At 48.1% G+C, this 13,350-nt stretch overlaps 1 protein-coding gene across 1 annotated transcript in view; it reads right to left on the reverse strand.

Annotated features, from left to right (window-relative positions):
• Window positions 1-13,350, reverse strand: part of LOC112215449 (pleckstrin homology domain-containing family A member 7-like) — a 204,885-nt gene that overhangs the window by 8,380 nt on the left and 183,155 nt on the right. The window contains 3 exon segments of the mRNA XM_042329983.1: window positions 3,507-3,740; window positions 6,039-6,130; window positions 6,282-6,378. Coding sequence (XP_042185917.1) covers window positions 3,507-3,740; window positions 6,039-6,130; window positions 6,282-6,378 — 423 coding nt within the window.

Raw genomic sequence — 13,350 nt, forward strand, 5'->3', positions numbered from 1 at the left:
TTTGTGCTATTTTCACATCCTTGCTGATTTAAAACAAATTGGGATGGGGTGAAAGAAATATGGTGGAATTTACACCTGCCTTGATGGTAGGCTTTCGGCAGCCATTTTGCTTATCCCTTTCCTGTCCTTTCATCTGCAGTGAATAAGATAAAATAGGCCAATTAAAAGGTACTCAGACTGGAGTACTCGCTCACTATGACCTTGACCGTGGAAGTGGACCGTTGTAGCGGTCAACCACAGCCAAGTAGAAACGTCTTTGTTGTGGTCTTAAAAAGGCTGTGCTAATGTTGATGTAGCACCAACTAAATGGTGTGAATAAGCGACTGTTTAATGTGGCATGGTGTGGTATAAGATGAGCAGATTCAAATGACCTAAAAGAGAGTCTAAAATGAGAAGTAGTGTAAACTCTGGCTATTATGGTGAAGAACTACAAAATAAAACTCCGTAACCAGCAAAAGCTGATGAAGTAAGTAATGCCAACTGTAAGTAGGAGCTGGGAACACAAAGGCTGATCAGTAATGCAGTTAGGAGTTTGAAGCTATTATTGATGAGCTCACAGCAATCTGGTTAAGATTGTGTGTTAGATAATATATTAGACTTTGTAATGTTATGTCCCTCGTCTTTTGACGATCATAGGCTCAATTAATCTGATTCTGTGGTAGCCATAGCACGCCATAAGACAACCAGGGTGGAAAAAGTGAGGTTGATGGGCAATTTTGTGAGAAGAAAATGATTCATCAGCAAAAAAAGGCACTTCCATTAGATTCATTCGTGTAATGCTAAAGATTGAGGGAGCAGGTATATGTTTGGTAATGATTGCAGGAGCAGGTATGTTTGGTAATGATTGAGGGAGTAGGTACAGTGCCTTGTGAAAGTATTCGGCCCCCTTGAACTTTGCGACCTTTTGCCACATTTCAGGCTTCAAACATAAAGATATAAAACTGTATTTTTTTGTGAAGAATCAACAACAAGTGGGACACAATCATGAAGTGGAACGACATTTATTGGATATTTCAAACTTTAACAAATCAAAAACTGAAAAATTGGGCGTGCAAAATTATTCAGCCCCCTTAAGTTAATACTTTGTAGCGCCACCTTTTGCTGCAATTACAGCTGTAGGTCGCTTGGGGTATGTGTCTATCAGTTTTGCACACAGAGAGACTGAATTTTTTTCCCATTCCTCCTTGCAAAACAGCTCGAGCTCAGTGAGGTTGGATGGAGAGCATTTGTGAACAGCAGTTTTCAGTTCTTTCCACAGATTCTCGATTGGATTCAGGTCTGGACTTTGACTTGGCCATTCTAACACCTGGATATGTTTATTTTTGAACCATTCCATTGTAGATTTTGCTTTATGTTTTGGATCATTGTCTTGTTGGAAGACAAATCTCCGTCCCAGTCTCAGGTCTTTTGCAGACTCCATCAGGTTTTCTTCCAGAATGGTCCTGTATTTGGCTCCATCCATCTTCCCATCAATTTTAAACATCTTCCCTGTCCCTGCTGAAGAAAAGCAGGCCCAAACCATGATGCTGCCACCACCATGTTTGACAGTGGGGATGGTGTGGTCAGGGTGATGAGCTGTGTTGCTTTTACGCCAAACATAACGTTTTGCATTGTTGCCAAAAAGTACAATTTTGGTTTCATCTGACCAGAGCACCTTCTTCCAAATGTTTGGTGTGTCTCCCAGGTGGCTTGTGGCAAACTTTAAACAACACTTTTATGGATATCTTTAAGAAATGGCTTTCTTCTTGCCACTCTTCCATAAAGGCCAGATTTGTGCAATATACGACTGATTGTTGTCCTATGGACAGAGTCTCCCACCTCAGCTGTAGATCCCTGCAGTTCATCCAGAGTGATCATGGGCCTCTTGGCTGCATCTCTGATCAGTCTTCTCCTTGTATGAGCTGAAAGTTTAGAGGGACGGCCAGGTCTTGGTAGATTTGCAGTGGTCTGATACTCCTTCCATTTCAATATTATCGCTTGCACAGTGCTCCTTGGGATGTTTAAAGCTTGGGAAATCTTTTTGTATCCAAATCCGGCTTTAAACTTCTTCACAACAGTATCTCTGACCTGCCTGGTGTGTTCCTTGTTCTTCATGATGCTCTCTGCGCTTTTAACGGACCTCTGAGACTATCACAGTGCAGGTGCATTTATACGGAGACTTGATTACACACAGGTGGATTGTATTTATCATCATTAGTCATTTAGGTCAACATTGGATCATTCAGAGATCCTCACTGAACTTCTGGAGAGAGTTTGCTGCACTGAAAGTAAAGGGGCTGAATAATTTTGCACGCCCAATTTTTCAGTTTTTGATTTGTTAAAAAAGTTTGAAATATCCAATAAATGTCGTTCCACTTCATGATTGTGTCCCACTTGTTGTTGATTCTTCACAAAAAAATACAGTTTTATATCTTTATGTTTGAAGCCTGAAATGTGGCAAAAGGTCGCAAAGTTCAAGGGGGCCGAATACTTTCGCAAGGCACTGTATGTTTGGTAATGATTGAGGGAGCAGGTATGTTTGGTAATGATTGTGGGAGCAGGTATGTTTGGTAATGATTGCGGGAGCAGGTATGTTTGGTAATGACTGAGGGAGCAGGTATGTTTGGTAATGACTGAGGGAGCAGGTATGTTTGGTAATGACTGAGGGAGCAGGTATGTTTGGTAATGACTGAGGGAGCAGGTATGTTTGGTAATGATTGAGGGAACAGGTATGTTTGGTAAAGATTGAGGGAGCAGGTATGTTTGGTAAAGATTGAGGGAGCAGGTATGTTTGGTAAAGATTGAGGGAGCAGGTATGTTTGGTAAAGATTGAGGGAGCAGGTATGTTTGGTAAAGATTGAGGGAGCAGGTATGTTTGGTAATGATTTGTACCACTTCCTTGTTGATTTGTTCAAACATGGTACACATTTCCCCATCCCCATTTCATCAAATCTCTATAAAATATAACTTTACAAATGTATAGGCTACTGAAAATATCCTTCAGTAAATTAATAAAAATGTATATGTACAGAAATGTAAATGTACATAGAATGGCCTTTTCTTCTCTTGTGACAGAGAGGGAGGGAAGGCAGAGATGCCCACCTCTTCTCATTGATATACATTCAGTGTGTCAGTGAGGTAACACACAGGGGCACAAGTGATGAGGTAAACTCAACCCCTACACCTTAATATGGGGAACAGCGCTGTCTTACAGTCCATCTCTGACAGATATCCCCTCCCCTACTCCCCAAAGCGGCCTCCACCACGCACAGTCTGACTGCTCTGCAGCCCAGCCTAGCTGGCCCCGGCTTAGCACCAGCCCCACCGACCCTTAGCATGATGCTAACTTTACTAATTTTACTGCCATTGGTTACACATGGGGGAGAGCGTGGGATAATGGTGTTAGCGTAAGCCGTTTAGCATGTTAGTGCTTGTGGCGGTGGCTCCTATGTGAGGGGTTCGGCAGGGGCGCGACAGTGGCAGTGGTCCCTGCTTCTGCTGCAGGGTTGGGGAGGGGGGGAACGTACTGAGCTCAGGTCAGTGGACGAGAGAGGCCTGGTAGTGGATGAGGAACGATGGGTGGTGGAGTGACGTTCTCCCTGGCTGAGGTTCCTCTTGCGCTCACGGACCAGGGCCCTCTGGTGTCTCTTCATACGCTCCAGCTGCTCCTCAGCACTCATGCGGCTCCGGGGGGCCTGGGCCAGAGACTGGGGCTGCTGATCGGAAGAGTACAGCTGCTCCAAGGCACTCTTAGGTCTCTCCTGGGACAGATCGTGAGAGAGGGAGATAGTGAGTGAGAGAGAGAAACATAGTGAAAGAGATATGAGATGGGTAGTGCCATAGACATGTGATATGAAGAGGGAGAAAGGAAAGGAGAGGAGGAAGACCGGTGAGGAGGAAGACAGGAAAAACAAAGGAAAAAACAGATGCATCTTCAACACAAATTCAGTATTTAGTCTTAGGACAAGATAGCAGAGTTTCTCAACTCCACAATGTACAAGTACAATGAAGTTGACTGGCGACGAGTGTGGGCGGACTGCACCTTTAACTATATTGAGTCGCTGTCAATCGATACTTGTAAAAATGTCCTTGTACTTACACTAAATATAGAAAAGTCTGTGGACACCACTTCAAATTACAGGATTCTGCTATTTTTGCCATGCCCGTTGCTGACAGGTGTATAAAGTCGAGCACACAGCCATGGAATCTCCATAGACAAACATTGACAGTAGAATGGCCTTACAGAAGAGCTCAGTGACTTTCAACGTGTCACCGTCACAGGATGGCACCTTTCCAACAAGTCAGTTTGTCAAACTTCTGGCCTGCCAGAGCTGACCCTGTCCAACTGTAAGTGCTGTTATTGTGAAGTGGGAACGTCTATGAGCAACAACGGCTCAGTTGCAAAGTGGTGGGACCGCCGAGTGCTGAAGCATGTAGAAATTGTCTGTCCTCGGATGCAACACTCACTACAGAGTTCCAATTATTTTAATGATTACTTCATTGGCAAAGTAGACAAACTTAAGCAGGAAATGCCAACAATGAACAGTGAGCAATCTTATTCATGCATAAAAAAACTAATAATGAATGAAAAGCATTGCAAGTTAGAATTTTGTAAAGTTAGTGTGGGAGAGGTGGAAAAAGTATTATTATCAATCAATAATGACAAAACTCCTGGCATTGACAACTTAGATAGAAAGCTACTGAGGATGGTAGCTGACTCTATAGCCACTCCTATCTGTCATATCTTTAATTTGAGCCTAGAGGAAAGTTTGCAACAGCTAATGGAGATCCTTATAAAATGCCAAAAACCAAACTGCCTCTGGAAGCAACGTCAGCATAAGAACGGTTCGTCGGGAGCTTCATCAAATGGGTTTCCATGGCCGAGCAGCCCACGTGCACAAAGCGAGGTCAATACAGAAATGGTTTGTCAAGATCGGTGTGGAAGAACTTGACTGGCCTGCACAGAGCCCTGACCTCAACCCCATCAGACACCTTCTACATCGGCATTGCTTTCTGTTTGGGGATTTAGGCTGGGTTTCTGTATAGCACTTTGTGACATATGTTACGTCTTCTAGCGTGCAATACCACTCACTACTTTTATAAATATCCATTCTTAAATGCTTACTGTGTACTTGTGCTTGTCCTGATTGTTAGAGATGTCAGTTGGATTTGGAATCCATAGCCGTGCAATAACGGGCTCCTCCTTCCACATTAATAAACATTTATCAAAAACTACAGATTTCAGCACCAAAAGAAAAGCTTGCATTTACACAGGATAAATATGGTGACAAGGAAACATTAAAGCAGGGGTGTCAAACTCATTCAATTTTTTTCCTTTCAATAAGACCTAGAGAACCAGGTGAGGGGAGTTCCTTACTAATTAGCGACCTTAATTCATCAATCAAGTACAAGGGTGGAGTGAAAAACTGCAGACACTCGGCCCTCTGTGGAATGAGTTTGAAACATGCATTAAAGAATGGACATTTGGACCACAGAGAGTTGTGTCAAAAGTTGTGCACTATATATATATTTTTTAAACCTTTATTTAACTAAGTCAGTTAAGAACAAAGCCTAGAAAGAGTGGGTTAACTGCCTGTTCAGGGACAGAACAACAGATTTGTACCTTGTCAGCTCAGGGATTTGAACTTGCAACCTTCCGGTTACTAGTCCAATATAGAGAATATGTTGCCATTTGGGATGTAACTCATATCTCGTTCCATCTCCTGTGTGGTGCACTACTTTTGACCAGAGCCTATTCCCTAAATAGTGCACTACTTTTGACCAGAGCCTATTCCCTAAATAGTGCACTACTTTAGACCAGAGCCTATTCCCTACCCAGTGCACTACTTTAGACCAAAGCCTATTCCCAACACAGTGCACTACTTTTGACCAGAGCCTATTCCCAACACAGTGCACTACTTTTGACCAGAGCCTATTCCCTAAATAGTGCACTACTTTAGACCAGAGCCTATTCCCTACACAGTGCACTACTTTTGCCCAGAGCCTATTCCCTAAATAGTGCACTACTTTTAGAACGCAGCCTTTGTGTGGTGACTCACCCTCCCTGCTGAGCCAGCCACTCCCCTCCTTAGGGTCACGTAGGAGGAGATATTACTGGATTGGTTCAGCTGCGACGATGAGCCTGACAGACCTGGGACGGACAGGAAACAGGAAACACTGTCACAGTATGCTTGGGAGGAAACCCACCCTGACACAGCACCGCTGCCCTGAAAATACACAAAGTGGCAAGGAGTGGAATGCAAGCCTCAACCAGGTCTGGATTCCAGGCTAGCTGATGATACCTTTGTTTGGGAGGGTCTGGTAGCCCCCCTCAGACCCTATGCTGCTCCGGACCATCCCCGGCAGCTCTGGTTCACTGAGGTACGACCGCAGCTCCACCTGAAACGACCGCAACAGAGGTTAACGCAACAATCACACTGCAGACGTCACACTAGATCAGTGAGGTTTGAGTCAACTTAATACTCAATACAATACATGTTGCTCTTAATTAGGGCTGTGGTGGTCAAGACATTTTGTCAGCTGGTAACTGTCATTCAAATAACTGCCGGTCTCACCATAATTGACCGTTTATGTTCATTAACACATTTAGCATCTCTGGGCTTCCACACATAACCTGGGGCGGCAGGGTAGCCTAGTGGTTAGAGCATTGGACTAGTAACCGAAAGGTTGCAAGTTCAAATCCCCGAGCTGACAAGGTACAAAATGTGTCGTTCTGCCCCTGAACAGGCAGTTAACCCACTGTTCATAGGCCGTCATTGAAAATAAGAATTTGTTCTTAACTGACTTGCCTGGTTAAATAAAGGTAAATAAAAAAAATAAAAACAAGCCACTGATCCTGACCTTTGGAACATCTAAGTAATGAGTCTAATAAATCCATTTAATATAGCCTACACCAGGGGTTCCCAAACCTTTTCACTCGGGGCCCCGTTTCCAGCATTGAGGAACATCCCGCGGCCCCCATGTGCGTGGCACACACCCCACATCTATTTCTATGGGCACTAGTATTGTTCGTGACAAACTGTTCACACCCCTCTTCTTGGTGGAGAGAATATGTTGTAGGTTTAAAGTTTATTTCCTGGATTTCTACACATTTTACCATGTCTAATGTGTATTCATGTGATATTTGGTGACAAAATTTACAACAATATCTATGGGCTAAAAAAACGTGCCATGGGCTAGTTGATCTGGACATTTCTGATCAGTTGTAAATATCTCTCTAAGGTTTGTAATGACTGACATGAAAAGAGGAACTGATGATGCACTCACTACCCACCTGGTGCATTCTACCATTACAACTTTCAAGAGTAAGTTTAAAGCCTTCAACAACAACAAAACAACTTGGGCCCCCCACAGTTTGGAAATGGAAACCCCTGGCCTATGATGGTTTTTAAAGCAGGTCAAAATAAACATTGTGATATGAAGAAAATGTAGTCAATTTCAGAAGAACAGAATAGCATGTTCTGAGTCATCTTTATGTTAGGCCCTGATGTGGCTATGCCAAATGGCTACACTAGTTCATTTAGCCGATACGATTGGCTTAGAATTCCTGTGGCATTATTTTATAGTAAGAAGAATACAATTGAACATAGCTGAATGTAGAAAGGATATTTTTTTTGTGACACAAACCTTAGGCTATATGTTGTGATTTCTAATACATTGTAAGGCTGCATGATGCAACTAATGATGTCCCATGAAAGGCATGCGTTCTGCTCTGTTTCTTATGCAGGCTACACACGTCATCCGCCTCTCATTCACACGTCATCCGCCTCTCATTCACACGTCACCCGCCTCTCATTCACACGTCACCCGCCTCTCATTCACACGTCATCCGCCTCTCATTCACACGTCATCCGCCTCTCATTCACACGTCATCCGCCTCTCATTCACACGTCATCCGCCTCTCATTCACACGTCATCCGCCTCTCATTCACACGTCATCCGCCTCTCATTCACATCGTCATCCGCCTCTCATTCACACGTCATCCGCCTCTCATTCACACGTCATCCGCCTCTCATTCACACGTCATCGTCATCCGCCTCTCATTCACACGTCATCCGCCTCTCATTCACACGTCATCCGCCTCTCATTCACACGTCATCCGCCTCTCATTCACACGTCATCCGCCTCTCATTCACACGTCATCCGCCTCTCATTCACACGTCATCCGCCTCTCATTCACACGTCATCCGTCTCTCATTCACACGTCATCCGGCTCTCATTCACACGTCATCCGGCTCTCATTTACACGTCATCCGTCTCTCATTCACACGTCATCCGTCTCTCATTCACACTTCATCCGTCTCTCATTCATAGTTTGACAAGCACTTGATAAAATTCTCACCTATCAGACTATTCTCAATTGTATCTGGTCTTCAGATTTATAATGGCCCACCCCCCCAAAAAATGTAACAGGTTTTTAAAATGCCAGGTAGGCTACACTTGTTGTAAAGCGGATTAATGTGCTTACTGTTAAGAATAAATATAGCAGCATGAGAAAGCTGGGATCCTCTTTTAAATAGTGGCCAGTCAAAACTCTGTTTTCACAGGTGATTGAGCAATGACAGTTTCACTAGGCTTTGTAGGCTCTGGGCTCTCCAACCCTGTTCCATGGGTCTTGTTTCACTAGGCTCTGAAGGCTCTGGGCTCTCCAACCCTGTTACAGGGGTCTTGTTTCACTAGGCTCTGTAGGCTCTGGGCTCTCCAACCCTGTTCAAGGGGTCTTGTTTCACTAGGCTCTGAAGGCTCTAGGCTCTCCAACCCTGTTCAAGGGGTCTTGTTTCACTAGGCTCTGTAGGCTCTCAACCCTGTTCCAGGGGTCTTGTTTCACTAGGCTCTGAAGGCTCTGGGCTCTCCAACCCTGTTCCAGGGGTCTTGTTTCACTAGGCTCTGTAGGCTATGGGCTCTCCAACCCTGTTCCAGGGGTCTTGTTTCACTAGGCTCTGGGCTCTCCAATCCTGTTCCAGGGGTCTTGTTTCATTAGGCTCTGGGCTCTCCAACCCTGTTCCAGGGGTCTTGTTTCACTAGGCTCTGTAGGCTCTGGGCTCTCCAACCCTGTTCCAGGGGTCTTGTTTCACTAGGCTCTGTAGGCTCTGGGCTCTCCAACCCTGTTCCAGGGGTCTTGTTTCACTAGGCTCTGGGCTCTCCAACCCTGTTCCAGGGGTCTTGTTTCACTAGGCTCTGAGGCTCTGGGCTCTCCAACCCTGTTCCAGGGTCTTGTTTCACTAGGCTCTGTAGGCTCTGGGCTCTCCAACCCTGTTCCAGGGTCTTGTTTCACTAGGCTCTGGGCTCTCCAACCCTGTTCCAGGGGTCTTGTTACACTAGGCTCTGTAAGCTATGGGCTCCTCAACCCTGTTCCAGGGGTCTTGTTACACTAGGCTCTGTAGGCTCTGGGCTCTCCAACCCTGTTCCAGGGGTCTTGTTACACTAGGCTCTGGGCTCTCCAACCCTGTTCTAGGGGTCTTGTTTCACTTGGCTCTGTAGGCTCTGGGCTCTCCAACCCTGTTCCAGGGGTCTTGTTTCACTAGGCTCTGTAGGCTCTGGGCTCTCCAACCCTGTTCCAGGGGTCTTGTTTCACTAGGCTCTGGAGGCTCTGGGCTCTCCAACCCTGTTCCAGGGGTCTTGTTTCACTAGGCTCTGGAGGCTCTGGGCTCTCCAACCCTGTTCCAGGGGTCTTGCTACACTAGGCTCTGTAGGCTCTGGGCTCTCCAAGCCGGTTCCAGGGGTCTTGTTTTACTAGGCTCTGTAAGCTATGGGCTCTCCAACCCTGTTCCAGGGGTCTTGTTTCACTAGGCTCTGTAAGCTATGGGCTCTCCAACCCTGTTCCAGGGGTCTTGTTACACTAGGCTCTGGGCTCTCCAACCCTGTTCCAGGGGTCTTGTTTCACTAGGCTCTGAAGGCTCTGGGCTCTCCAACCCTGTTCCAGGGGTCTTGTTTCACTAGGCTCAGTAGGCTCTGGGCTCTCCAACCCTGTTCCAGGGGTCTTGTTTCACTAGGCTCTGAAGGATCTGGGCTCTCCAACCCTGTTCCAGGGGTCTTGTTTCACTAGGCTCTGTAGGCTCTGGGCTCTCCAACCCTGTTCCAGGGGTCTTGTTTCACTAGGCTCTGGGCTCTCCAACCCTGTTCCAGGGGTCTTGTTTCACTAGGCTCTGTAGGTTCAGAGCTCTCCAACCCTGGTCCAGGGGTCTTGTTACACTAGGCTCTGGGCTCTCCAACCCTGTTCCAGGGGTCTTGTTTCACTAGGCTCTGGGCTCTCCAACCCTGTTCCAGGGGTCTTGTTTCACTAGGCTCTGTAGGCTCTGGGCTCTCCAACCCTGTTCCAGGGGTCTTGTTTCACTAGGCTCTGTAGGCTCTGGGCTCTCCAACCCTGTTCCAGGGGTCTTGTTTCACTAGGCTCTGGAGGCTCTGGGCTCTCCAACCCTGTTCCAGGGGTCTTGCTACACTAGGCTCTGTAGGCTCTGGGCTCTCCATGCCGGTTCCAGGGGTCTAGTTTTACTAGGCTCTGTAAGCTATGGGCTCTCCAGCCCTGTTCCAGGGGTCTTGTTTCACTAGGCTCTGTAAGCTATGGGCTCCTCAACCCTGTTCCAGGGGTCTTGTTTCACTAGGCTCTGTAAGCTATGGGCTCCTCAACCCTGTTCCAGGGGTCTTGTTACACTAGGCTCTGTAGGCTCTGGGCTCTCCAACCCTGTTCCAGGGGTCTTGTTACACTAGGCTCTGGGCTCTCCAACCCTGTTCCAGGGGTCTTGTTTCACTAGGCTCTGAAGGCTCTGGGCTCTCCAACCCTGTTCCAGGGGTCTTGTTTCACTAGGCTCTGTAGGCTCTGGGCTCTCCAACCCTGTTCCAGGGGTCTTGTTTCACTAGGCTCTGAAGGCTCTGGGCTCTCCAACCCTGTTCCAGGGGTCTTGTTTCACTAGGCTCTGTAGGCTCTGGGCTCTCCAACCCTGTTCCAGGGTCTTGTTTCACTAGGCTCTGGGCTCTCCAACCCTGTTCCAGGGGTCTTGTTTCACTAGGCTCTGAAGGCTCTGGGCTCTCCAACCCTGTTCCAGGGGTCTTGTTTCACTAGGCTCTGTAGGCTCTGGGCTCTCCAACCCTGTTCCAGGGGTCTTGTTTCACTAGGCTCTGAAGGCTCTGGGCTCTCCAACCCTGTTCCAGGGGTCTTGTTTCACTAGGCTCTGTAGGCTCTGGGCTCTCCAACCCTGGTCCAGGGTTCTTGTTACACTAGGCTCTGGGCTCTCCAACCCTGTTCCAGGGGTCTTGTTTCACTAGGCTCTGGGCTCTCCAACCCTGTTCCAGGGGTCTTGTTTCACTAGGCTCTGTAGGTTCAGAGCTCTCCAACCCTGGTCCAGGGTCTTGTTTCACTAGGCTCTGGGCTCTCCAACCCTGTTCCAGGGGTCTTGTTTCACTAGGCTCTGGGCTCTCCAACCCTGTTCCAGGGGTCTTGTTTCACTAGGCTCTGAAGGCTCTGGGCTCTCCAACCCTGTTCCAGGGGTCTTGTTTCACTAGGCTCTGTAGGCTCTGGGCTCTCCAACCCTGTTCCAGGGGTCTTGTTTCACTAGGCTCTGAAGGCTCTGGGCTCTCCAACCCTGTTCCAGGGGTCTTGTTTCACTAGGCTCTGTAGGCTCTGGGCTCTCCAACCCTGTTCCAGGGGTCTTGTTTCACTAGGCTCTGGGCTCTCCAACCCTGTTCCAGGGTCTTGTTTCACTAGGCTCTGAAGGCTCTGGGCTCTCCAACCCTGTTCCAGGGGTCTTGTTTCACTAGGCTCTGTAGGCTCTGGGCTCTCCAACCCTGTTCCAGGGGTCTTGTTTCACTAGGCTCTGGGCTCTCCAACCCTGTTCCAGGGGTCTTGTTACACTAGGCTCTGTAAGCTATGGGCTCCTCAACCCTGTTCCAGGGGTCTTGTTACACTAGGCTCTGTAGGCTCTGGGCTCTCCAACCCTGTTCCAGGGGTCTTGTAACACTAGGCTCTGGGCTCTCCAACCCTGTTCCAGGGGTCTTGTTTCACTAGGCTCTGTAGGCTCTGGGCTCTCCAAGCCGGTTCCAGGGGTCTTGTTTCACTAGGCTCTGTAAGCTATGGGCTCCTCAACCCTGTTCCAGGGGTCTTGTTTCACTAGGCTCTGGAGGCTCTGGGCTCTCCAACCCTGTTCCAGGGGTCTTGTTTCACTAGGCTCTGGAGGCTCTGGGCTCTCCAACCCTGTTCCAGGGGTCTTGCTACACTAGGCTCTGTAGGCTCTGGGCTCTCCAACCCTGTTCCAGGGGTCTTGTTACACTAGGCTCTGTAGGCTTTGGGCTCTCCAAGCCTGTTCCAGGGGTCTTGTTTTACTAGGCTCTGTAAGCTATGGGCTCTCCAACCCTGTTCCAGGGGTCTTGTTACACTAGGCTCTGGGCTCTCCAACCCTGTTCCAGGGGTCTTGTTTCACTAGGCTCTGAAGGCTCTGGGCTCTCCAACCCTGTTCCAGGGGTCTTGTTTCACTAGGCTCTGTAGGCTCTGGGCTCTCCAACCCTGTTCCAGGGGTCTTGTTTCACTAGGCTCTGTAGGCTCTGGGCTCTCCAACCCTGTTCCAGGGGTCTTGTTTCACTAGGCTCTGTAGGCTCTGGGCTCTCCAACCCTGTTCCAGGGGTCTTGTTTCACTAGGCTCTGGGCTCTCCAACCCTGTTCCAGGGGTCTTGTTTCACTAGGCTCTGTAGGTTCAGAGCTCTCCAACCCTGGTCCAGGGGTCTTGTTACACTAGGCTCTGGGCTCTCCAACCCTGTTCCAGGGTCTTGTTTCACTAGGCTCTGGGCTCTCCAACCCTGTTCCAGGGGTCTTGTTTCACTAGGCTCTGTAGGCTCTGGGCTCTCCAACCCTGTTCCAGGGGTCTTGTTTCACTAGGCTCTGTAGGCTCTGGGCTCTCCAACCCTGTTCCAGGGGTCTTGTTTCACTAGGCTCTGGAGGCTCTGGGCTCTCCAACCCTGTTCCAGGGGTCTTGCTTCACTAGGCTCTGTAAGCTATGGGCTCTCCAACCCTGTTCCAGGGGTCTTGTTTCACTAGGCTCTGTAAGCTATGGGCTCCTCAACCCTGTTCCAGGGGTCTTGTTTCACTAGGCTCTGTAAGCTATGGGCTCCTCAACCCTGTTCCAGGGGTCTTGTTTCACTAGGCTCTGTAAGCTATGGGCTCCTCAACCCTGTTCCAGGGGTCTTGTTACACTAGGCTCTGTAGGCTCTGGGCTCTCCAACCCTGTTCCAGGGGTCTTGTTACACTAGGCTCTGGGCTCTCCAACCCTGTTCCAGGGGTCTTGTTTCACTAGGCTCTGTAGGCTCTGGGCTCTCCAACCCTGTTCCAGGGGTCTTGTTTCACTAGGCTCTGTAGGCTCTGG

The sequence above is a fragment of the Oncorhynchus tshawytscha genome, linkage group LG01 (genome assembly GCF_018296145.1).
Source record: "Oncorhynchus tshawytscha isolate Ot180627B linkage group LG01, Otsh_v2.0, whole genome shotgun sequence".
NCBI classification, from domain to species: domain Eukaryota; kingdom Metazoa; phylum Chordata; class Actinopteri; order Salmoniformes; family Salmonidae; genus Oncorhynchus; species Oncorhynchus tshawytscha.